Source organism: Scomber japonicus, chromosome 13 (genome assembly GCF_027409825.1).
Source record: "Scomber japonicus isolate fScoJap1 chromosome 13, fScoJap1.pri, whole genome shotgun sequence".
In the NCBI taxonomy this organism is placed as follows: domain Eukaryota; kingdom Metazoa; phylum Chordata; class Actinopteri; order Scombriformes; family Scombridae; genus Scomber; species Scomber japonicus.
The window spans coordinates 11,296,887-11,321,826 of record NC_070590.1 but is presented as its reverse complement, the minus strand read 5'-3'; the positions used below and the strand labels follow the sequence as shown (position 1 = coordinate 11,321,826).

The 24,940-nt window shown below is 39.7% G+C and overlaps 1 protein-coding gene across 1 annotated transcript in view; it reads right to left on the bottom strand.

The window, feature by feature from the left end:
* Positions 1-24,940, bottom strand: part of jade2 (jade family PHD finger 2) — a 158,790-nt gene that overhangs the window by 30,130 nt on the left and 103,720 nt on the right. The window contains 7 exon segments of the mRNA XM_053331049.1: positions 2,897-3,061; positions 3,986-4,122; positions 4,312-4,489; positions 12,430-12,546; positions 16,615-16,782; positions 19,671-19,882; positions 24,501-24,568. Of these exon segments, the coding sequence (XP_053187024.1) occupies positions 2,897-3,061; positions 3,986-4,122; positions 4,312-4,489; positions 12,430-12,546; positions 16,615-16,782; positions 19,671-19,882; positions 24,501-24,568 (1,045 nt within the window).

Sequence of the window (24,940 nt, the reverse complement as noted above, 5' to 3'; positions counted from 1 at the left end):
CTATATATTGAGAGTAATTTGCACTGCTACAGACTCATAACCAAATGTGCACCTATAGTTTATAATAAGGCCTTCCCATTATTTTGTCCACCCACAGACAGAGTGTTGTACATAAAAAAAAAACCAACCATGCAGATCAATGGCATCCTCAGCCACTTGTGAACTGTTAAAAAACCCACTAGTTAAGGGGTGACTAATTGCTTTGTGGGAAGTTATTTGGCACCCAATCATTTCAAGTTAACAGGTGAGAAATAGTTATCTAAAAGCCACATTAACCCTGTGGGAGTACAGGGCAAATCACGCTGGTCGGTTGGCCTAATCCTACATCCACTCAGCTGGTTTTACGGGCTGAGGCTAAATGGGAAAACCATAGAGCAATTAAAAATATCTCATTCAATTATTTCTTGTGTTTGTATTTTATTGTCTTGGTTTGTTATAGAATAGTGGGTCATTTGGTTGATATGCAGCCACATAATTGCCGAATGGTTGTCCTCCTGTGAGCCAAATTAAATCAACCAAGCTGAACCAAACGAATGCAAGCATCGTATCAAATCACATGGCAAAGAACGTAAGGAAAGAAGTATTTAGGACACCAGATTTATCTTACAGTCTCCGGAAAGAAAATACACTAAAACTGGTTGTTAACCGGCTTTCTGGGGGGAAAAATTTCAACATTAATTATTTTATGGTAGATTTAGTGTCAGAAAGTAAGCAAATACCATAGAATCCCAATGTTTTTTTAGATTGCGGTAAAGATATAAAACATTTCTCAAACATAAGAAGCGACATAGCAGTCTAGCCGCCTGTCCTTGGCAAAGCAGTGTTAATTGTATCTCCCTAAACTCGGGTTGCAGTAGATGTTTGGCTGTGGGCTGCCCGCTGTCATTCAGACTCTGCAGTGTAGATTGCAGGGTCAGAACGAGGCTTTGAGAGCACCGCTGCAGTGAATGCCAATCAACTATCTGAGCACTGTGAACATAAGCCTGGAGTGAGGTTATGGGCATGGGCACTACCAATCCAAGAAACTGAGGAAGAACATTTACATAGTGGTTAGCATTCAGCTGCCAAGTGTGAGCTATGATACCAAAGGCAATGTGAGAATACTTTACCATTCTGACTGACCTCAAAATTTGTGCTGCTATAGTTCAGGCTTAGACTGAAGTGCTGGGCGATTTATTAAATATCTTATACTGTATGTGTGTTTTTTATGATAAAGTTTACTTCTTGGTTACAGATGCATTTTCTCAGAATATTTCCACCGAATTGTTCAAAAATGTATTAACAGTGCTCGCAAGTGAATGAGAAATAGTCTTTTTTAACCGAAAAAGCCTTAAAGAATTGAGCAAGTCTGAGTTAGAGCGAAACACATCTGGTGACATGGAAGATTTGTGTCCTTACAATATCTATAGCAATCTCATCAACCTTTACCACCTTGTTACCTTTGTGACCTCCAGCAGAGGGATGGGCAACGGTCTTCCCTTTCAATCAGATGTTAAAGATCCTCACAGTGTTTCTTCTCACAGGTCTATGCCTATGTCTTCTACATGGCCTCCCTGAACTCATTCAAGGCTCCAACACATTAGTTTCTGTTTTCTAGCTAAGCCTGAAAAACCTCTTCCTTGAGCTCGACAGCTTCCTTCACCCAACAACAGGCACACATGACCACAAGCAGCTGTTGTGCAGGTTATGAAGATGACTTACATAGATTTCAAGTCTTCATCCGGAGGTGCGGGTCGAGGACTTTGCAGACATAAACTGCACATTTGGTTTACCAGGTCTGTCTGGCAGCCACCCCTACTACTTGATTCAGCCCAAACACAGGTGGTGACCAGCTGACACGTAGACAGACAGCTAAAGATCTGAAAATAGGACTACATAACAGATTATCAGATCTCTGGCCCATTGAGCTCTGCTACTTAATGCTTGAACATGGTGGCAATTATGGACAGCCCATGACTAACACAGAAGCTCAAAAATTAAAACCCCACCTGGACTTTAATCAGGCAGGCTGTTTCTTCCAAAGGACCAAGTTCATTATCATAACTATGGAGTCCCTCAGGAACACCCTCTCTAGAACCCACCCACGGACTCCAAGAAGGGCAGACACAGTACTCCGAACTGCTGCCCGGTGCTTGGACACAATTGTTGTACAAATATTCCCATCTCGTTATCTGTGGAACTCCAACACAGTGGTGCTAAGCAGGGGATTCCTGAGTGTCTCCAAACATACCCTGAGCCTCTTAGAAAAAAAAGAAAAGTTTGGTTGCACGGCTTGTGTCATTTTAGAGGTGAACCCAACCATGCGTAGTTGACACAACTCTACTTCCAACAATTTCCCATTAGAGAGGTAACATCTGGTCTCCTAAGAGACATAAAGGTGCTATTTCTCTGCTCTGGGTCACTTGAGATCAATTTTTCTTTCCAAAAGCCAGAGGCCACGAGGACCATTACACTCCTGATGATTTCACTGTGAAAACAAAGCTCTGAGAGAAATTCTCATGGTCTGCTGCAGGAGTGACGGCTGTCTTTTACATATAGTGACCAAACTGTTGCAGTGAACACAGATCACAGGAAAAACCCCAAATGAATTCTGTGCGGTGTGCAGATTTTCACTTTCATTTTCAACTCTATCATTCAATCAGTCATTATATCATTCAGCCATTTCATTATGCCTTTAACCCTCCGGGTTGTTCATTCATTTAACATTAATATTCATAAAAGCAAAAATAAACCTTGTATGATACTGTCAATAATCTTTTTAATTAACATTCTGAAATATGTAAATTACCTCTTGAATATTACTTTAGCAACACGGGCTAGATCAAGCATACACACACACACACACACACACACACACACACACACACACACACAAAAATATGATTTCCCCACTCACCCTCTCCAGGTCTTGTCGGAGGTGTGTGAAGAGTTTGAGGCGTCTGTAGAGGACGTCCTGCTCCTGCTGTGCTAGGTTGTCCACCTCATCCCTCTTTAAGGTCACCAGAGGTCGATTAAAGTTGGCCTTTCTCTTCAACTTCCAGAACTGATAGAGGAAGTCCACCTTGAAGAAAAAAATGACATATACCCAATTAAAAACAATTAAAATTAAAATTGTATGATATATAAAATCCTGCATCATCACTATATTGGTATTTTGTCTGAAATGTATGAATCCAGTTTGGATTATATATATATATATATATATATATATGTTGGCTTTCAGTCGCAACCATGTTTGGAAAGCAGAGAGCAATTAATCACAGCACGTTCTAAACAAATGCCTGTGACTCAGACAGTTTACCTGTGAATAGGCAGCACTTTATTTAATGCACAAGAGCCAGCACTCTAAATGCAACTCATCATTACCACAGTACCAATATCTGATTGGACTTCATTAATTGTGGAGGTCAAAGTCGTCATCTTGACCGAATTATGATTAACTGTGCAGTCGAAATATCAGAATAAATCTATGCAGGGAAAAGGAGTGGACTAATCATATTAAATTAATCGTTATTAATTTTTTTATTACTATGATTGTGTCTATTTGTAGTATATTTTGTAGCCGATATGGAAAATAATTCCTTAAAGTGCTCAGAAAAAAATGTGAACATTAATCCATGACAACTGAGCGAGTCATATGATATGATTGAAAGCTGCAGAAGAGCTCCTAAATTGACTTTTTAGTTAGATTAATCCAATCTAAGGGAAACTGATGTGTAGAGATGCTGTAAAGTTTGTATTTTGCTGTTAAATCCCGATGTGTATCGATGAATTTATGATTTTTATACCAAAAAAAATCTAGTTTTGTCAGATCAGGCCATTTTCTCGATGCAACCTGTTGACTCTATCTGTGTGCTTCATACTTAAAACGTATTTGTACCCGACTCTCTGTCTGGAGGAGTGTGAATAAGTGTATGGTATTATTTGCTAACATTAGCTTTTCAACTCAAAAATTCAGGAGTTGGAGTTCTGTGGCTTTGTATACCTGGGTGATGGGCAGTGCCAGCTTTTCAGCCACTTCTCTGGGCTCCACCAGTCGATAAAACTCATCTTCCAGCTCCTGGAGCTTCTGTTTCCTCTGGCTCACCTTCTCTCTCTCCAGCTGGTCCCGCTCAGCTCGCTCTGATGCCGACACCGAAATTGGGTACGGTACTACTGACCTCTGCTGCTCTGGGTCACTGCAGCCATTGGGCTGATGCTGCTGGTCTGGCCGGAGCTCAGAAATGACACCAGTAGTGGCCCAGTCAGGTCTGGCTGTGCTGTGTGCTCCGTTGGTGGTGGAAGTGGTGGTGTGGTTACCATTGCTTGCACTGGTTGAACTGGAGGTGTTGTTGGTGGCTGTACTACTGTTGCTGGCGGTGCAGCTGTGCTCCAGACAGAAGGACTTAAAGCGCACCTCATCGTTTTCGGCCAGGATGGTCCTCATCTCCAGGCCGTGGTCGAAGGCGCATGTCACATGGAAGGCCACGATACAGGAGGGCATGGAGCACTAGGAGAGAAAGAGAGAGAGAGTGAATGGTGTGGTGTGAATCTCCCCTTTGAGCATGTGTAGTCTACCCTCAGATCTCCATGGTGATGGAGGCTGAGTGGCTCAAGTCCTACCATGTTTTGGTGTCGCCTGCAAGCTGCTTAGCATCCTCTTCATCAAATCCTCAATACACATTATACATTTATAATAATTTTTTTTTATCTGTTCAGTGCTATATTCTGTAATTTGTGTCTACACACATCTACTGCATATCTGTCCTTCCTGGGAGAGAGATCCCTCCTCTGTTGCTCTTCCTGACCTTTCTACATTTTTCTTTCTTGTTTAAGGTTTTTTTGGGAGAGATTTTCCGTATTCAAATTGAGCATCTAAGGACAGAGGATGTTATATTGCTGTACAGACTCTAAAGCCCTCACAGGCAAATGTGTGACTGGTGATATTGGGCTATACAAATGAAATTGACTTGACTTGAAGATATACAGTTAAGGGCAGAATAAGAGAAAATATGAGAGAAACAACTTAGTAAATATGAGGATGTGATAAACAAATGAGGAAGGGGACACAGGAGAGAGAGTGGATGAGGGATGACGAGGAAGTAGGAAAAAAACAGATAAAGGAGGATGAAAGGATGATGGAGGATGAAACTGGGAAAGGGAAATCCTGAGTGTTAAATCAGTCTTTGGTTTTATTAGGTATCAGGTTTTATTAAAAAAGACAAGCAGAGTGAAGTGACTGATGGAAATCAAATAGTTTTTCTTCTTAGCTTGGAACCACTTAACTCTGCTTGCTCTCTCTCTGTGTTTTTCACACAGACACACTCACACACACATGAAGTTGTACTCAATTTCTCAGACACTTTGTCACAACTATTTGTCTCAAAGTGTCATTTTCGGTCCATTTCTTGTGTTATCAAGGCCCCAATACAAGTGCAGCAAAGCAGAAAGACAAGCCAAGTCACAACAAACACAGTTCCCCCATTTCTGCTGACATTTTGGTAACATGGGATATCTGCGTGTGTGTGTATGTGTGCCTCAGTGCTATCCATTACAGGTCATACTAAGAGGCAGCCTCCCACAGAGTCCCTCCAGGCGTGGTGTGATTTTGTGTGTGTGTGTGTGTGTGTGAGCCCTTGTGGCTATGTGTTGCTGTCACTGTGCATGTGTGTGTGTGTGTGTGTGTGTGTGTGTGTGTGTGTGTGTGTGTGTGTGTGTGTGTATGTGTGCGTGTACACATTTGTAAACCTGTGTGTGGGCAAGTCGGTGGTTGTACTTTTCAGACGAGTTCATGGTGACTCTCTTCGCTGTGTTGTTTATGAGCATGGTGACAAAAACCTGACTGATCCTACCGACTCCACTGTGTGGAAAACATCTTCTACTGTTTCCACTCACAACCTTTCCTCTCGCTCTCTATTCATTCCTTAGTTCAACTGTTTTCAGCAACTCTACAAAAAATATACAGCAGTTTCTTTGGTCACAGCTTACTGTATTCTTACAAGTGAAACCAAAGAGAGGAGAATCTTGCATTAAAATGTGGTGTAGGGGATAAATAGGGCGACATCATTCCTAAACCTTACTTTATATGAATTATGATTTCTGTCTTGTTCATGTTCTAGTGTGAATACTAACAGCCTCACTCCAGGTTGCCCAATACATAATGAAACTTGAAAAAAAGGTTGGAAAGCCTTTCTATAGGTTATTCAGAGCAATGGGGACACTGCTTCTGCAAATAGATGCTGCTGTTAAATCACTTAAATGTAGTTTTTCAATGCTCTACAAACAAAAATCAGTTCACCTCCATTATAGCAGGGAGGAGGCAGAAATGTCAGATGGCCATCAGAACACCTGAACAAAAACTAAACCTGTCTACAGAGCTATATACCACTTTAAGTACTGTAAAGACCCCTTTACACTGTGCAATTTTGGGCTTTCTGAGACGAAGGAAATGTGGTAAAAAATCTTCAATCTTCAATCTTCAGGTACACAAAGCCTTTAGTGACCAAAGACAGCCTGAGGCAAAATGCTGACAGTGTCAGAAATATGGACACATTTCTCAGTGTGACTGCTGTTAAAGCCCACATCAACAAAAACAGCAATAAGAATACAACATGAAACAACAGATATTACACCGGCCAGCATGACACAAATTTATGGGGGAAAACACACTCGTTCTCTTTCATAGATTAATGGCACAGGCACACCTCTGCTTTCATACACTTTGTTTTATTTTCCTTGTAGCACTATGATTCACCACACCTTCAGTCCACAATCTGACATGCTTTAAATTGATATCCTCCAGTCTGACACAGATAATTATTTCACAATGTGACATGCAGTAAACTTACATGATCATTGCTGTGAGTGTTCATGTGTGTATGATCATTGAGTGTAAAGGCATCTTAAGTGAGCCTTTTTTTGCCTTTTGGGTGGACAGTTTCTATGAGGCAAAGTCTTACTAATGCTCTCCCAATGTTTAGTCTCTTGTAATATTGTCTACACATCTATCAATATTTCAACTTAATAGGATGAAGTAGTCCTGAACCAGTGAGTTGAAATATGTTTGCATCTCTACATTAGTCTACTAACATAGCAAATGTATTTTCATAATTCACAGCCCATAAATGTACAATTCATTTTTAAGCCTCCAGATGTTGTCAACTCCTGTCTTTTAAAATACATTTTAAGGAGAAAATCTGTCTTCAAGCCACCAAATCCCTGAGTACACTAAGTCAGCAACAGAGGAGCGGAAGTCAAGATCCAATAATCACATATCTGTCCTTTGTGAGATGCTGCTCCAGATATATCTTAGTGTTGAAAAGTAGAGTTACAGTCAAAGGTCTAAACCGTACACCCATTTTATTACCGATTTCCCCAAATGTCAAAGTGAGCCTTCTGCAGCTGCTCTCACTTATGTGGTGTCTAAATGCAAAAGGTTGAACACAGCGTGGAGTCCACTACAGTAGATGTGTTGTTTGGTAGGAGCCGAGTCATCGCAAAAAAAAAATACTCATCTGGCCTTTTCGACTGCACCTGCTCTGTTCTGGTGGGGAATCATTGTAATGCTTTATCAGCGCCCACGCCGACTCTGAGTACGGTAAGGTGTTGGTGGATAATAACATGTTTGTTTGACTGAGGAGTCATTTTCAACCTTTCATTTGATTATATTCTATGTATTATCCTACAGCTTCTTGTAATGTAAGCTTATCTACAGCAGACTTTACCTACTGCTCCAGTTTGGTTATTTTTTGTTTGGCTGTCATCTGCTGATTTCATCCATGTGTGTAAATTATGCCATTTCATGCTAATTTACAGTATTTTACTAATAATTTTCAACAGAATGGTAATCTTGTAATGTGCAGTATGTGAAGCACAAGAGTGCCTCAGTCTAAACTGTTTTGTTCTTAAAAACAAACAACACCTACAACCATTACTTCCCACAAGCATCTGTTCAGCACTACTACATAATTAAGAGGTGGCTACTCGACAAAAGCGAACGAGGACAGCAGCAATTTCAGAGAATTTTTGATTATTCCAAATATTGTGTTTGGTATAATTTAAGAACTCAGAGTGGCGTGTTTTGGGACGAGACATTCGTTAAAAAAAACAACAGAGGCTTATCTTTTCATTTCTGACCTTGTCATGTTAAGAAAACCATGATGAAATAATGACTTTTAAGATTCGACAGCACAGCTACAGTATATCAGTACCAATATTCCTCACATGGTTTTCCTGAGGATGTGAAGTCTCCATCATTGGATGGAGGCAGAGCCTGACACCTGTAGAATATTGATGATTTTTGGTACGGTATTTATTCATTTTCAAAGCCTTTGATATTCCTCAAATCCACAAACATTCAAGGATTTTGTGCCCAGTGGGAATAAAGACTTCTATCTATTTTCATTTTCATTGATTTGTCTGAATCTTAGCCTTTCATGTGGTGTATACTAACAGTGTGCTGTAGTTAGAAAAGTCAAATCATTACCTCTCATGGGTAAGCAGAAGTCAGTACTTTTTACACGCAAGACACTTTGTCACAGTATGAAAACTACAGGTGTACATAATGAAATTAACAACAGCTTATATCAATTCCATTTAGCTGTTTGAGTTTCAGGGTCCTGGTATTGTGCATGCTGGCTCACTGTCACACCGTTATGGTTTACTGGGACACCTGAATCCTTGTTAATGTTATTAGTAACACCTGTGCTTTTTCTGCAATCACAAGTCAAAAAGCTGTTTCATCTTACATATTCGCCTGCTGATTTTATGACACAGCTGCGGTTATTCATATCTAAAAGGTTAACATGTTCCTCTGAAATCTGAGAAGAAGACAAACTAATCATGAAGCAGAGGTACTTTCTTAATTAGCTGGGCATGTCACCTCACTCCTGAAGACAGTCATAGCGCAGACTGACTCTCTAGGAGCATTAACAAATACAGTACAGGCTTGACTGTCTGACCTCTCCAATGTATCTCGATTAATAATGTACTAATTAAGAGTCTCACTTGAGGAACTTGTCAATTCATACAGCAGATCATTAAATGCAAACATTTACTGTAGGCCTGAACACTCTGAGACATCCGACTATCATTATGAAAACATTAAACGACTGAAGGTTAATGAAGTATCTGTGTGAATGTGGTCAAGAGAGATGAACTGAAAGGTCCGAACTGTCTGACCTTCTGTGCATTAAAAAATACACACACAGACATTAATAGTAAGACACAAATACTCAGCTGTCTTCAGAAACTTCTGACTGGACAGCCCACAGTTAAAGTATGTAGAAAAATGTGAAAATCAAGACTGAGAACATATTTTTTTAATCTGTCAGACTCTATTTGTCGTAAACTTTTCAAGACATAACCAATTTTTTATTTCATACTCTCCCCTACAGTACATTAAGGACTGCTGCTGGTGCCGTGCGGCGCTGCATCTCTTCCTTCTGTGTGAGGAGGCAGCTGATCAGTGAGTGTGTTTGTACAGCCGGCTGCCTCCAGCTATGGAAACAGGGGAGAGAGACTTTCTCCCTGCAGGCGATTTCTGGCTCAAGGACTCAGTGTTAATCTACAGCATCAATACTGTGACAACCAATGCACTCACTGCTACACAAACAAGTGTATGGACACTCTTACATGTACACACATTTATACACATCCAGAACAAATGTGTGTACACAGCACACATACATACACAGATGAAGTGAGGGGTCTTTAGGAATCCAGCTCACCTTGAGGGCACCTTTAACACTGAATGATGTACATGCTAATAGCTATAAAGTGGGTTAGTGTTAGCGTGTCAGCGGGAGTTTTGTTTGCGTACTCAGCAGCATGTTAAAGAGGCGCTAGGTTCAAAGAGATCCACCCGCACCCAGCAGGAGGCTAAGAACTATTATAATCTGTTGTTGACATTTAATGTGTGTGTGTGTGTGTGTGTGTGTGTGTGTGTGTGTTGAGATTACATGTTAAAATAGTTCTACACATGTTTTGCTGTGAGTTTATGAGTTTATACTGAATCTATTAGTTTGCATTGATGGGCAGGTTTTACATTGTTTTTTGTGACAGTAACCTAAATGTCAAAAGTTCAACCAAAATACTGAACTTCATACACAAGTCAAAGAAACCCAGATCATAAAAACACTAATGAGGTGATTACTTTTCTCTTCCATGAATGAAACTAGTGACAACATCAACATTTGGACAATTCATTTTAAAATGATAAAAAGGCAAAGCTAACAAGCACAGACACTCTAACTTAAGATTAGTGGTTAAGAGGAGGTGACTACATCTGTTTTATTAGTGTTGAGTTACAGTTTTGGCTATGGCTGATGACACAGATGGAAAAAGCTTTAAAAATCTCTTTGTTTTGTACTGGGATGGATATGGTCATATTGTCTGCTCAGCAAGAAAGTTTCAATACAAGGTGTTGTTGAGTGTCACACACAATGGATTCAAGGAGATCTGAAGAGTGTAAAGCGTTGACTGACAACTATAAAATGAATAGGTTCAATGAAGTAGTTCATGAAAAGTATGAAATTAAATCTGTTATGCTTCATTTTGATTAAATCTTATCTTTTGTGATGAATAGTATCATTATGTAAAAGTTCAAGTTTGAAATGGTCCCTTCATTCATACATTTCATGGTATAATATATCACTGATTTGTTTAAGGTGTCTTTTTGTCCACATGGGCTGCTGGACTGTCTGACAGCACTCTCAATGTAACTGTTGAGCATATGAGATTCCTTTCTATTGTGAAGGGTCAGGGCTTCTGTGTGATGGTCAACACATTTTACTCAGGGAACACACTTCCCTCCAGGGCCTACTTCACTAAGCTGATGGAGATGAAATATGAGGAGACTCTTGAGAGAGTGAAAGCTCCACAAAAATCACTCTCACCACAGATGCATGGACAAGTATTACTGCTGAGACATACTTAGGCGTTACCTGCCACTTTATTAGTCAAGAGAGGGAGCTGACTTCATATAGCCTAACCACAATGCCACTTGAAGAATGACATACAGCTGGAAATATTGCTGCTTGAGTGGAAAAAGCAGCTGAGAAATTAGGGCTATCCATGACTGAAGTAATATTGTTGTATTCTACTGTTTATTCTACATGATCAGTTGCCTGCTGGGACAGAAGTGGCCCATGACAGAAGCCCTTTCAAACCCTGAGGTCACAAGCAGGGGGAAGCTTTTCCCAGTTTTCTGAAAAGTGATCAGTGGGTCCTACTTGAAGAACTGGAACAAGTCCTAAAGCCCATTGAGTGTGTCACTGTTATTACTCTACTTCCGCTGGGAAAGGGCCTCTGAAAGTCAACACAGAGCACATCGTTTGAGACCGTGCCTGTCAGGGCTTTCCAAGACAAGAGATGACTTCAAGATGGGAGCTGGAAACCACATTCAGAGATGATGCACAAAATGTATCCACAAAATATCTGCCCTTAAACCAAGATTTCACACACTTAAGTTCTTGCCAGTAGAGGAGGGCCTTAAAGAATAAGTCAAAGTTCAAGCTCTTTCACTGCAAGCAAAAAAGAAGGAAGAGAGGAAACACAACAACATCACAGTGTGGAACAGGATGACTCAGCAAGTGCCAAACAACCAGTTCAAGAGAGGAGGCCAGCTTCTCTGTTGGACACTTTGCTTGGCTCTGATTCAGATGAGCACAGCAGCCGTGAGGAAGACAATGGACATGTTCAAGATGATGATACTAACAGCGAACTGGTGAGGAATGAGGTACTGATATACTTTGGAGATCCGCCTAGGATGAGAACCCACTCAAATGGTGGCAGGAAAATGTCTCTGGTTTCCCACCTTGGCCATCCTCAACATCAACCCCATCCAAATACCTCTTCTCAATTGCAGGAAAACATTGTGACGATAAAAGAGTAAGTCTGACTGCAGTGCATATAGACTGGCTTACATTCCTCTAAATTATACTAAATGAACTCTTGTTGTCCCTGTAGTATTGACAAATGTTCATTATTAAGATCAGTGCTGAATTTATGGTAAGATTATCAATCAAACCTTTACATGAACTGTTCAACATTTTAATTACTAATACATGCTCTTAAATCTTTTTGTACTGTTTATGATGGGCTGAATTTATGTTGGAGTCATGAACATTTGTATTACTGATAGATGCCTTTAATTCTTGGCACTTTGGTGAGACATTTTTATTTGTAAAAGAAGTATTTAATGAGAAAATGCTTGAATAAAAGGTTGAAAGATGAATGGTAGAAGTTATGGTTATATTTATTGGTAAGTTAATCAAAGGATTAATCGACTCAGCAGAGAATAATGGATAGGTTAATCAAAAAATAATAATTGTGAGCTTAATCAATGAAAAAATTATCATTAGGCCACATGTTTTCCTTAATTTTAAGATGCTGGGGTTACTTCATTGTATTTTGTAAGGCAATGCAGTGAGAAGAGCGTATCTGACGTACCTGTATGCAGGTTCCTGTGTGTTCTCGACACAGGCTGCAGGACAGAGCCCATCGGCTGGCGGGGATGTGGGACACCTTGGTAATGGGCTCCATCTTCTCTGGACACCCTATACTCACCTGCAGGGGAACACATAACAAGTAATATTATTTTCTATTTGTCCTTTCAAATTGAGATTGAGAAAACTAAAACCCCTCAATACTAGTGGGAGTAATGTCTGGTCCAAACTACTATACTTCAACATGTGGACTGTAGGTGCCGGGAATCAAACTGCCAATCTTCCAATTCGTAGACTACCTGCTCTACCTCCTGAGACTCAGCTGACACATTCACCTTTTTATTTTAGAATGCAGCCAAATCATTCGATAGCCTTAGACGAGTCATCATGCTGAATATTGTATAAGTTTTGACTAAATAATTTTAAGTGCTGAAATTATTAGTTAATTAACTGATTCATCCATTGACAGAAGATGCTGTTAACATGAAGTTTGAGAATGAATTACTCTTTTAACTCTATCTAACTCTACTCTATTAGCAAAAAAGGCCAAACAGATGTTGGTTTGCTTCTTTTCTTGGTTTTGTATCAAAACTGATGCAGTTTGAAATTTGAAGTCCCTGGGTTCTGAGAAACTTCAGATGGGTATTTTCACTATTTTGTAGACCAAATGACTAAATATTAATATTATAAATATTAAGCTGCCAAGTAGCACAGTTATTTCATTATTACAGCTATTTGCTGATTACCAGCTGGAGGCCATGCTTCATACTTACAGTATTATTATTATTCAACGCTAAATTTTGGATTAACCTTTGTCCACATTTGATTTAAAAAATAATAATCAAATTTTAAACCAAATTTTCCACTATTATTCTCCTTAGAAGAATGTTATTGTGAAGCCCAGTGTGACTCTCTTTCTCTGAGTGGCCTATTCAGAACAGCTTTGGCCCTCAAACCTCGCTGCACCGAATACAACCAAAAAGTCATTGACCTGTGCCAACCAGTCATGCAGAATAGAGTGGAGAGCACTCATCATTTAAGTGTCATTCCTTCCTTCCTTCCTTCCTCCACCGCCTATTTCTTTCCAAAAACCGATCCACCTCTTTCACATTCACTTATTCTCATATTTGCCGAATGGCCTTCTACTGCTTGTCCTTCACGCTCACATTAACAAGCTGACGACTGATTTCCACAGGTCACGCCCTTCCCTCTCTTCATTCATTTGTCCTTCTATCTGATTTTCTTTTTCTCTTCTCATCTGATCATCCACAGAGCAAGCCCACAGCCTTTTTTTTCTGTTTTCATTGGTGTTTTTTTTATTCAACCACTCGGAGTAAGGGTCAATTTTCACTCCAATGAGGATGTCAATAGGGAGCGCAATTCAGACAATGATGCCGCAGCAGGCAGCGTCAATGTTTGCTTCTTTTATACAACTGATGTAAGAACTGAAGAAGGATCTCCAGCTTTTAAATACTGTAGTTAATTGATTGGTTGCTCTTAACCTTGATGCCCACACACACACACACACACATCTATTCAGGTACACACACACACACACACGTCCAAGGAAGTTACACCTTACACAATGCCTCTGCTTTCTCCTCTTCAGTTGGATTGTGAGACATACAAGGAAGCTTTCAGTGTATGTTGTGTATATGTTTAATATGCTCATTCCCTGATATCTTAGCCCCAATTACTTTACATTTCAAAGCTGGTAGATGAAAAACTGACGAAATTTGAAATCACTTGAGTGGAAATGGGAGAAAATCACAGTGTTAAATGAAAAGGCATTTTAAAAGAGGGGCCCCATGTCTTTATCTGTGTGTGTGTGTGTGTGTGTGTGTGTGTGTGTGTGTGTGTGTGTGTGTGTGTGTGTGATGAAAAACCCTTTAAAGGAGAGACCTCTCTCTAGGGGTTGAAAGCAGAGGGCAGCTACACACACAGTGCTTTATCAGGGCTGTATCATATGAAGGCTGAGTAGCTTGATCACACACACACAAACAAAAACACACACACACAATCCAGCACTTTCTATAAATTACACACTCAAACACAGAGCCTCTTTTTCTGAAGATTTCATCTACTACCATTCTTTAAAAATCTACTCTCCAGTGTTGATGTGTGTGTTGTGGCATGTGCACACCTCTTTAGCTCATACAAGCACACGCACCTGAGGACATCTGCATAAATGCACATACAGCACTGACATGCAAATTATCTTTTTTTTTTCTCCCTCCACCGTAGGAAGAGAAAACAAAAGCGAACTGAGCAATGAAAACAATTAGCCCAATCAAGGGTGACAGAAGGCAATTAGAAGTAAAAGGTTTGAGGTGCCAAAAGCCACTCCATTACTGGGAAATCTGCTGGTGGCGTGTGTTGCTGAATAGGCTGAAGACACATGACTGACTGTCTTAACGTTTAAAGATGTGCGCAAGGCGTGAAGCAACATCCGTCCCCGAATGTCTGAAAATGAGTGTCTGCCCATTTGGAGCTTTCAGAGAAGAGCCGTTTTCCAAAAAGGTACCATCAAGATACACATCAAGTCAAAATGAGCGGCTGCTTGGCTGCTTGGCTGCATGCTTGACAAACAGATTCCTCATGAAACAATTCACATTATCTGCAGTCTGTTAAGAGTGAGGTCTTGACTGAAGAAGCTACATGAAGTATTTTAATCATTTACTGTAAACAAGGAAACCGCAGAGGGAAGAAAAACTGGAAGGTGTAAGTGTTTCTTAAAATCAAGGCCACATTTCCCGTAAAACTATTGTTTCAGATTTTTTCCAAGTGCACTCACTAGACATATGAAAGCTGAAAGAGTTATGGGTTGCTGTTGTCATTACTCCTCTCTGTACTGATTGTGAAGTGATACACGCTTCGCTGAGCAGCTACACTATAAAACACTATAAAAACTAAGAGACAAAATTCACGGTTACCATGATTCTGTGCAGGAATGCATTTCCATGTGAGGTTTTACCAGTCTGGATTTTTTTTTTTTAAATAAAGTGGGCATTTTCCAACATTTTTTGGTTTGAAATTCCATCCTTGTGTTTCTATGTTCCTTGATGACTTGCAGCATTGTATGTAGGCTTGTTGCTAGGACAGAACAACAACAATAAACCTGCACACGACTGTTGGGATGAAGATATTTATTGGATTTGTCAAGTTCAGACTGCTGACGCCTCGTATCGCTTTGCATTACTGCACGGAACGAGGGCTGTGGAGTTTGTCCAATATAAAGAGGAGAGATGACTACAGCAACACATTACTCTTTCAATACACATATCAGCAAGTGAGTGTTGTATGAAGATAAACTCTCCAACATTATGTTTCTCATTGACGCATACAGACACAGTGCATGAATCTGTTATGCATGCAGAGAGAATAACAGTTTATTTGTATGTATGTGTTGCATTCAGTATATTTGCCTAATTAAGTGAGCGAGTATGGACAAAACAGTTCTCATTGTTAAATCTTCCATAACATTTAACTCTGCTAATACTTTATTTATGTGCTGTTATCAATGGGAGGGACTGTCTTTGTCTCTGTGCAGCCTTTTGAGAAACATCATGTTTCTGTTGATTGAAAATAGTGAAAAATATGATCACTGTCCTTTAAAGAGTGTACAGTGATGTGTTTCTTGGGATGAATACAATGTCATATGAGGGAAGGTTGAGAAAATTTAAGTTCAGGCAAAACAATTTTCCCATCTTTTTTTGGACTGAAAATCCACTTATTTATATTCATGTATTACTAACATTCACCACACAGTGGATCAAGGTTTTTTGCCTCCAGTGACTTGTCTGTGTAGTCACTGACTCCATTAATCACTAAGCTAATGCAGGATAGATGGATTTTGCACTAATTTTGACAACAGCTGTATGTACAAATGTAAATACTCACTTTCTACAACCACTTCCCACCAATATTAATCCCTCACGGGTAAAAAAAGGAGACAGAAATGTAAATTGGTGTTTGACTGTGATCATACATACACTCAGGAGCTCCCACAGCTAAATAAGACTCTGAACCTGCCCATGTGCAATCAATATAGGACTTTGAGCACAAAGACACAAAGAAGTTGACTGTACATGACATTCCTTGAATTCATCACAAACTGATGATCAACCTAACTGACTGTACATATTTGGACCTTTTGACCATCTCGATCATATCTTTACATGAATCTCACCTCAGGGATCCATAAGGCACAGCTGACGTGGACCCACTTGGTTCCACTGCGGGTGGGCTTGAGGGCTCCACCTCTTTTGGGACAGAGCAGACATTTGGGCTGGACACCCAGAGCGCAGGTCCGACATAGCCAGTTCCCCTGGGGTACCTTCAGGATGCCATAACATGCCTGCGATAGGGAGAAAGAGACACATGAGAGAGACAGAGAGAGGGAGAAAGAGAGAGAGAGAGAGAGTTATGAGAGGTCATGATGTGAGAAGACCTTTTAACATCCTGATTTAAAGCAGTATTTGGACAACAGACTCATTTGCTTTCTTGCCAGGAGCAGAAACAGATGAGAAGATTTCTGCCCATGTACACAAATTCTCAGTTAATCATTGTTGGGATTGTAAAATACATGGAAATGTAATTAGTTTTAATTTATTCATGATTTTGAGCAACATTTCTCACTTTATGAACTTCATTACAGTATTAAGAGAAGAGGGCAGACTGGAGGACACTGATGATTTATAACAGGCTGGATTTGAACCTAGAAATGATTTTAATCAGCTGTGCCACAAGGCCACCCAGTTGTCTTGTTGTTTCTTTACATCAGAGTCCCATTACATTGATTTTTGGAAACAGCATACTTTTAATAATTGCTCCTTCTGAAAATAAAACTGAAAAATGAGTTTCAATCTGCTACTTATTCTCCCTGTCAGATAAAATGAGCAACACACAAAACACACAAAAAGTGACACACAGCAAAGCGTTTATCATTTCTTCCTTTGCCTCATCTCACAGCTCTCGAAAGTTACCCTCCAATAACACAAAAAAAATACACACAAAAATACCCTCAAACAACCCCTCCCTATATTATTATCTCGCCCAAAACTTTTGTTTCCTCTCCGGAATCAACTTACGGAAGCAAGACATTTTCAAAATGCCATTTCTTGTTGTTTTAAAACAGCAGGTTATTGTATCATCTGTACTCCACCCATTTTTTCCTTCCGCTAACACAGAGGTGGCTTGAAAGTGTATTTGCTTTGGCCAACATAACGGCACACTAGCACTGAATAAAATCCTCAATGTATCCAACAGAAAATTATTTGATTGTAAGATAATAGAACTCTCTACTATACTGTGAGGAGTGAAGAAATGGAGACAGTCATTCTTAAAGCCTCTTCTTCAACATTCAATATTAATCAAATCTAATGTCTAAAGAGTCAAATCAAACTTTTTTTTTTTTCCTACTTGAAAGCCAAATGAAATTCCCCGGCTGAAAACCCCACAGATTTCCCCGCCATAACTTCAGGAGCCACTGCTGCGACATTTAAAAAACAGGCTTCAATATGCAGTCCCAACGAATACAGCGCCATTAAAAAAACACACTTCACACTAACAGGATGGTGTCAGAGTGACAGGAGCACAGGAGGAAACAAAGTGAGACATCAAAGACTCTGTCTTCATTAAAAGCAATTAAAGCATTTTATTGATCAAAGGATTTTATTGATCAAACAAAACGCTTCAGTAAGCAGGGGCCTGTTTTTTTCCCCTGCTGAAGGTTAGATAGACCGCCTTACTACACAAGCAACAGACAGTGTTGGATGTTTACAGTACACTCTCAAAGCAATAATATCATTTAGTACTCCCCAGGAGCAGCAGGTTCTTTCACTGCCGGTTATGTTTCGTTTCCGTGACACCTCTGTGTTCAAGAAAAACTGAGAAAACACTGAAGGAACTGAGGACACACATAAAAACTCCAGAAACAGGCAGAGGTGACATCATCATACACAACGTCTGCCAGCTGAGTGAGTCTCTGTGAAGGTTTAACACATTGACCGAAAAGGTTTTAATATATGGAAATGTTTTATGAGGTGGCTAATGTGTCCGTCCATCCATGTTTCTAGACTCCAAGTATACAGACCATATGCTTTAGTGACAAACTTTGAATGTACACAAAACTGTCTCTGTAGTCAGTGAAAGTGCACAGTGTGAACAGTAACAGGAGACAAACAGGGTTGATGCATCTTGATGTTCTTGTCGATTTATCTATCGGCCAATTGATAAAAAATGAATCACCAACTGTTTTGATAATCCATTGATCATTTTGAGTCAAAGAAACAAGTGTCCAAATTCTTTTCCACTTTCTGAAACGTATATATTTTTTGGTCTAACCCTAACCCCAACCCTAACCCTAACCTTAAACTGAATATTTTTGGGTTAAGGACTATCAGTCAGGACAAAACAAGACATTTGAAGACGCCCCCTTCAGGTATAGGAAACTGAGTTCCTATATTTTCGGTGATTCACTGAGAAGATCATTCAGATTAATCCATAAAGGGAAAGAAATAGTAGTTAAGTTCCTACTTTTGTGCTGTCTTCAGTAATTGGCATACTAAAGAGTCACAACATTTTATTATTTAACAGTAGACAGACAAGAAACAGGAGGGGGGGGGGGGGGTGACATGCAGCAAAGGACCTCCGGCCAGGATTAGAACCGGGGTCGGCTGCGTAAGTGGCATGTGCTCTAACCACTCGCCCACCTGCTCGCCAAGTCACTACGTTTTTCATCTGAATGTGCGATCAAATGATTCAGTTTTCCACTTTTTTTCCCCTCCTCTTCTTTTCATTTCATATATAGACGGAATGAAGATAAATCTAACAAGCACCTTCCTGAGGGCAACAGATAATATTTTAGTGCCAGGTGTGAGTGAAATTTGAGTTGACAGACCAACATGAGATTTGGTCTGCAGTCGGAGGAAACTATTTCCAGAGGCAGAGGTGCTATGATGACACTGAAAGTGTGTTAGTGCCAATGGTGCCAACACAATAATTAACACTGTGTCACTGTGTAACAAACACAGCAGAGTCCCTCAAGCCTCAGGTTGTCACAGGCACCGTTTGTGAAATTGCTTCTTTCATGTTGTTGTTAAATGAAGCCGGGGGGAGAAAATTATGAGTACAACATGTGATGCAACTCCGAACAACTTTGAACAACCTTGATTTTGTGTTTTACTCCCTCAGCATTTACATGTTTTTTTTTTCAGAGAGATAAACTATTAAATCCGTCCTGACCTGATGAACACAGACGTTGCACTTGTCACAGAAGACCATCTCGTTGCCGTCTTCTCCCTCCGGCGAGCGGCAGACGTCGCACACCACGTCCTCGTCGTACTCGATACCCAGGCCTTCCTCTGTCTCGATGGCCTGCCGCATCTTCTCCTCACACACACTCTCCAGCTCCACCAGAACACACTCCATCGTCAGCTCGTCCAGCTCTGGTAAGGCTGGTGGTGAAAAAGGAAAACTTGATTAGGGTTTTTTCTTTTTTTTTGTGTGTGTCCCAAATCACTTAAGAGTACATTTGTGTAGGTGTTTTCTCTTCTGTTGTACACAATCACATTTTATTTGACTTTAGGAGAGAAGTAAGATGAGCCATAATGCAAATCTACACCCCTTGTTCAAACTAGAAATACTGCCTTGTGGTTGTATGACTCTGACCCCCATTTAATTAGACCAATAAAGCTGACTCTGACAGAACACAAAGTTGGAGTCATGACAGTAGATGATGCTTCAAATATGGATGGTGCTGCAAATAATTTACAAATTCTAAAACGTGGATGCTTCACACAAATCTTCAACCCTGCAGCAAAGAAGATCTGAACAGTCAACACAGTTTCAAAGTGGACACCATCAACATTATCCAATTAGACATTTGTGTGAAACTTTGTCGTAATTACTGTATGAATACTTAAGTTATGGCCAAAAATCTGCTTATTGAAGACACAGTGACCTTGACCTTTGACCACCAAACTCTAATCTGTTCATCCTTGAGACATTTCTGCCAAATTTGAATACATTTCTTCATAGTGTTCCTGGATGGCCACAACTGTCACCGGCATGGAGGCATAAAAATGTAGAAAAAAAGTGTTGAAAGCATGAATTGACATTACCAGTGGGAGGACGGATGAATATTTGAGAAAATGTGAAGCCTGTAAACAGCAATTAAAACTGAGTGCAGTAACAGGGTCAACACTCACAGGCTTCTTTCAGTTCTTGTTATCGACAAGGAAATTCAAATTGAGCGAGCCAATTTAATAAATTCAACTTATTTTTTTGGCGAAAAACACTTTGTCTCACACTTTAATTGGAAATGCAAACATCTTTCCTTTGCTTGTACACCTCACAAGGTTACTTTCTGTTTTCTTTGGGCGAGCTTAGGATGAAATGTGTTGAAGATTAGCTGCAGCGTGTGGGAGTATGTAGAGTTGTATTTGACTCTTTTGCTAACAAGAGAAAAACAGAGAAATGCGACATGGGCTCCACTACGAGCCCTTGTGCAGTCAAAACCAAGAAAAACAACAACATTTGCCATTAAGCCCTTCTTGCTGACAGCTCAGTTCACCGTGCTAGTATATATTTCGGCATTAGCATTAGTATTCCTGCTCTATTTGCATCTCAAAGTAATGCCTTGCTCCGAGGCTGGTTAATAGTTGATGAAAACTGATTTCACTGGCAAATGTGAGCTTTCTCCCCATAAAAAATACAAGAATTTGAGGCAGAAAGAAAGTAAACAGAATGGTTTCCAGGACGGTTGCAAACAGATGTGGCATATTATTATCTCATTCCATGCAATAAGATTACAATGATTATACAAAGTGGTTAATAGCAAGGCATTAAATCTAGTGTGAAAAGAGTCTTTTTTTCTGAATTGAAGATGATTTTTTTGCATAAATGTTCAAAAGCAGAAAAAAAAAAGCCTTTTAACTAATGTTACTTTGACACTGGCTGCTAGCTGTAAATGAAGATGGTACTCTCATCAATTAAATGAGTCAGTCAGTAAATCATTTGCTCTGTCACATTCTCTGGATATTGCATTTAAAGTTACAGAAAACTTCAGCAGCAAGTTCTCAGTATTCTAGAGAATTTCTTTCCTACTAATAAATAAAATCTAATCAGTTTACATTTTCTGTCACGTTACTGTTGCCCCGACTCCACGCAGCAATGAAGAAACTCTTGCTGTCCTTGATTCTATATTTAAAGATTATTTATTGATTTATTTGAAGGATGTGGCTCTCAGTTGGAATTCTTTTTTTTTAACATGGAGATGAGCATCCTGTGTTATTATCTATTATTTATGTCACTGAATCCCTGCCCACCAAAAACCAAATAAAAAATACAGAAACAGGTTCTTGAGCCTATTCTCACCTGAAGTAGAGCTAAGATGCACACAAATCCAACCAAAACACCTTCATACTTATTATTAGTAGTATTATTTGGGACTTTAATAAGAAAATCAATCACACATTCACATATTAATCTTGGATTTGGTCATAATTTTGCCTAATTGAAGTCAGAAAAAGAAAGTATGTAATGGTCACTGTTGAGGATTTAGAAGCAGCTTTGGGAGCAGCTGAGAAAAGGGAAGTAGAGTTAGATATTAACCTGCTGTGACATTTCCATCATGAGCTGAACACTCAGGAGGGAGGGAAGCACCACCATTATTCATACGTTTCAGGATTATGTAGACAGTGTGTGTCTGTGTATTTATCGTCTGTGTGTTTCTGTGTTTGTATAGATGTGACGGCTGTGTTCACACGCAGATGCAAATTTATCATTGTATGTGTGTGTCATGACATGCACACACACACACAAACTCAACTCTTCTTCACTTTTCTATATTTTATGCTCTGCTGCTTTTATTTTCCATAACATATAGCATTCTGTACTTTCATGTGCTTTTCTAATTCTACTAAACAGATTTCACTGAATGCATTATAATACTATAATGTGTGATCTTTAAAAAGGACAGGTTCACAATTACCCAAGTATGTCTTAAAACAAAAGACAGGCGCCTGTATGAGCAGTGAAAGAGGTGTTGCTAGCTATAATGTATCCTCCTGTTCACACACTGACTTTCAGATCCTCTATAAAAGTGCTGAGAATGTAAGTGGAGGGACACTAAATCCACAGTCCTGGTCTTGAGACACGTATTTAAACATTTTGTGAAAGATAATATGAGGTTTCAGCCATCTGAGTTATTCAAACGAAGTAGATATCTTTCACAGTTAGTGGTTTAGTGAAAAAAAAAACCCTCTCTGGGTCTCGACAGACAATGTTTTCTTCTTCAGTAGTAAGTAATATGACACTAAAAAGAAATTAACTTTAGAGGATATATATGGATTTGATTAATTTGGATGACTAAAGCCTTATATTAGCTTCAGATAAATTTAGAGGAGGAGGGCTTTGGCTTTTGTCCCCCCATCACAGGATCTTTTAATGGTCAGTATGAACAGGAGGAATGATTACAGCGAAAAAAGGATGTTTCAGCGTTAATCTGTCAGGACAGACTTGAAAAACTGTGAACCTATCCTGTAATATCAGGGGTTTTCTCTCTAAAAGCTGACAGTGTTATTCCTTATTTAGTTTTCTGCAAGTTTCTTCTAAACTGAGTAATCTGAAAATCTAATTAATCCCATCTTGAAACCCAACTAGAAATGTTACAATAACATTTTTTATGAACAGCTGATAGTGGAGAAGCAGACAGGAAACAAGGGCAGAGAGGGGATTATGATATGTAGCAAATTTCCCAAACCCGAGTCAAACCAGGGATGCTGCGGTCATGTGGCATGCGATGTAACCATTCGGCTACCACGGTGCTTGTGCTGAGTCATCCTATCATGACTCCGCAGACATACAGCCTCGCCCAGGAGAACCAATCAACCGTCTGTTTGTTTGTTCTAGCATTGAAGGTTATGAGAAACAACCCGCCTCAGCTCCAGGAAAAGCGTGTGTGTGTGTATGCCTGTGTGTGTGTGTGTGATTTAGGGAGAATGAATCCCAGAAATAAGGCCTGAAACCCCAGCGGGGATTTATAAACACAATTACTACGCTTTATCTGAAAGGACCCGATCAGATATTGAATAAAATGGTGGAGATGGGAGAGATGCTCGGGGTCAGCAGTTGTCACCATGGCAAAATGGAGGATGTCACAAAGCAGGCAAGGGGGAAGAGACAGAAGGAGCAGGGGATGACATAAGAGGAGAGGAGGAAGGAAAACAGGGAAGCAGTGAGCCAGAAAACACATTTTAATACCTTATGAGACTTTTTTTTTGTAACTTGGAGATTAGTTTTCAATTTAAAAATGGAACGACATTGCTGGAAATTCTTCCTATTTTGATGGGACATATCTAATATAATGCCCAAGGGTGGAAAAAGAAAAAAAAATGGACATGAAGCTAGAAGAAAATTATCCTTAGGTAACATTTTAGTCTAATTTGGCTGAAAACCACCCTTTGCTAGTCTCATGCCTCTGGGAGCCTTTCATATGAAGACAGTTTATATGACTTGAAGTGATTTTTCAATACCTAAGCCCTGTAAAAGAATCAACCAATCCCTGTTTCTCCTGAAGGCGACTGGGCGACTCTGCAGCTTTAATGGTAAAATAGGTTCTCATGAGAGAAATTGTGGCATTTGTGTGTGGTGTCTGCCATGTTTCTAGCTACCAGTTTATGTGTTACCTCAATGTAATAATGTTGAAAAGGTGCTTGATAAATTAGTTGTTCAAAAAAAACTAAATAACTGTGATAATTGTTTCATCTTTAAAGTGATTTACAAGGCAAAAATGCTTTTCCTGCTTCAAGATCTGAAGTGGGAGGATTTGCTTTTAGGGGGAAAACAATTTTAAGATGTCACCCAAAACATCTGGGAAAGTGTGACTGCCATTTTCCATATTTTACAGACTGAAGATTAATCAGTTAATCAGAAAAAGAATTACTAAATTAAATCAGTTGCAGTCTGACCCAAGAGTATGAATTTAACACCTGAGTATTTTGTCTGTAAAATGTTCAAATATGTATGCTGGATATTACCATTAAAATATGCAGAAAGTCAGTTTGCACTTACCCATCTGTCTGAACTCTGGGTTGACCAGCTCCAGCCAGGCAACATCCAGGTCATCCAGGTCATAGCAGCTGTAGAGCTGAGTGGGGGGAGGCTGGGTGTCACCATCCCTCTCCTGCCCGGTGTAGGATGGACCACCTGTTAACTCCGGCAGTAACCTGGATAAAACACAAACAGGTGTACAGACAGGTTACTATGCGGCCTGGAAGCATGACAAAGCTTGTTGGGACACCTTAAAAATGTACTAAATTACATAACGATAGACAGATTTACAGTGATGAAGCAATAATAATACAACATCAAGTGCTGCTTTTAATGGCAGCTGCGGTCATGTATCTGCACACTGCTGGCACTGACAGCACAATCTCAAGTTTGTTATGTTCATGTTCCTTCGAGTATACTACTGAGAATCAATAGCTTGACTATTTTTTATTTTCCACCTT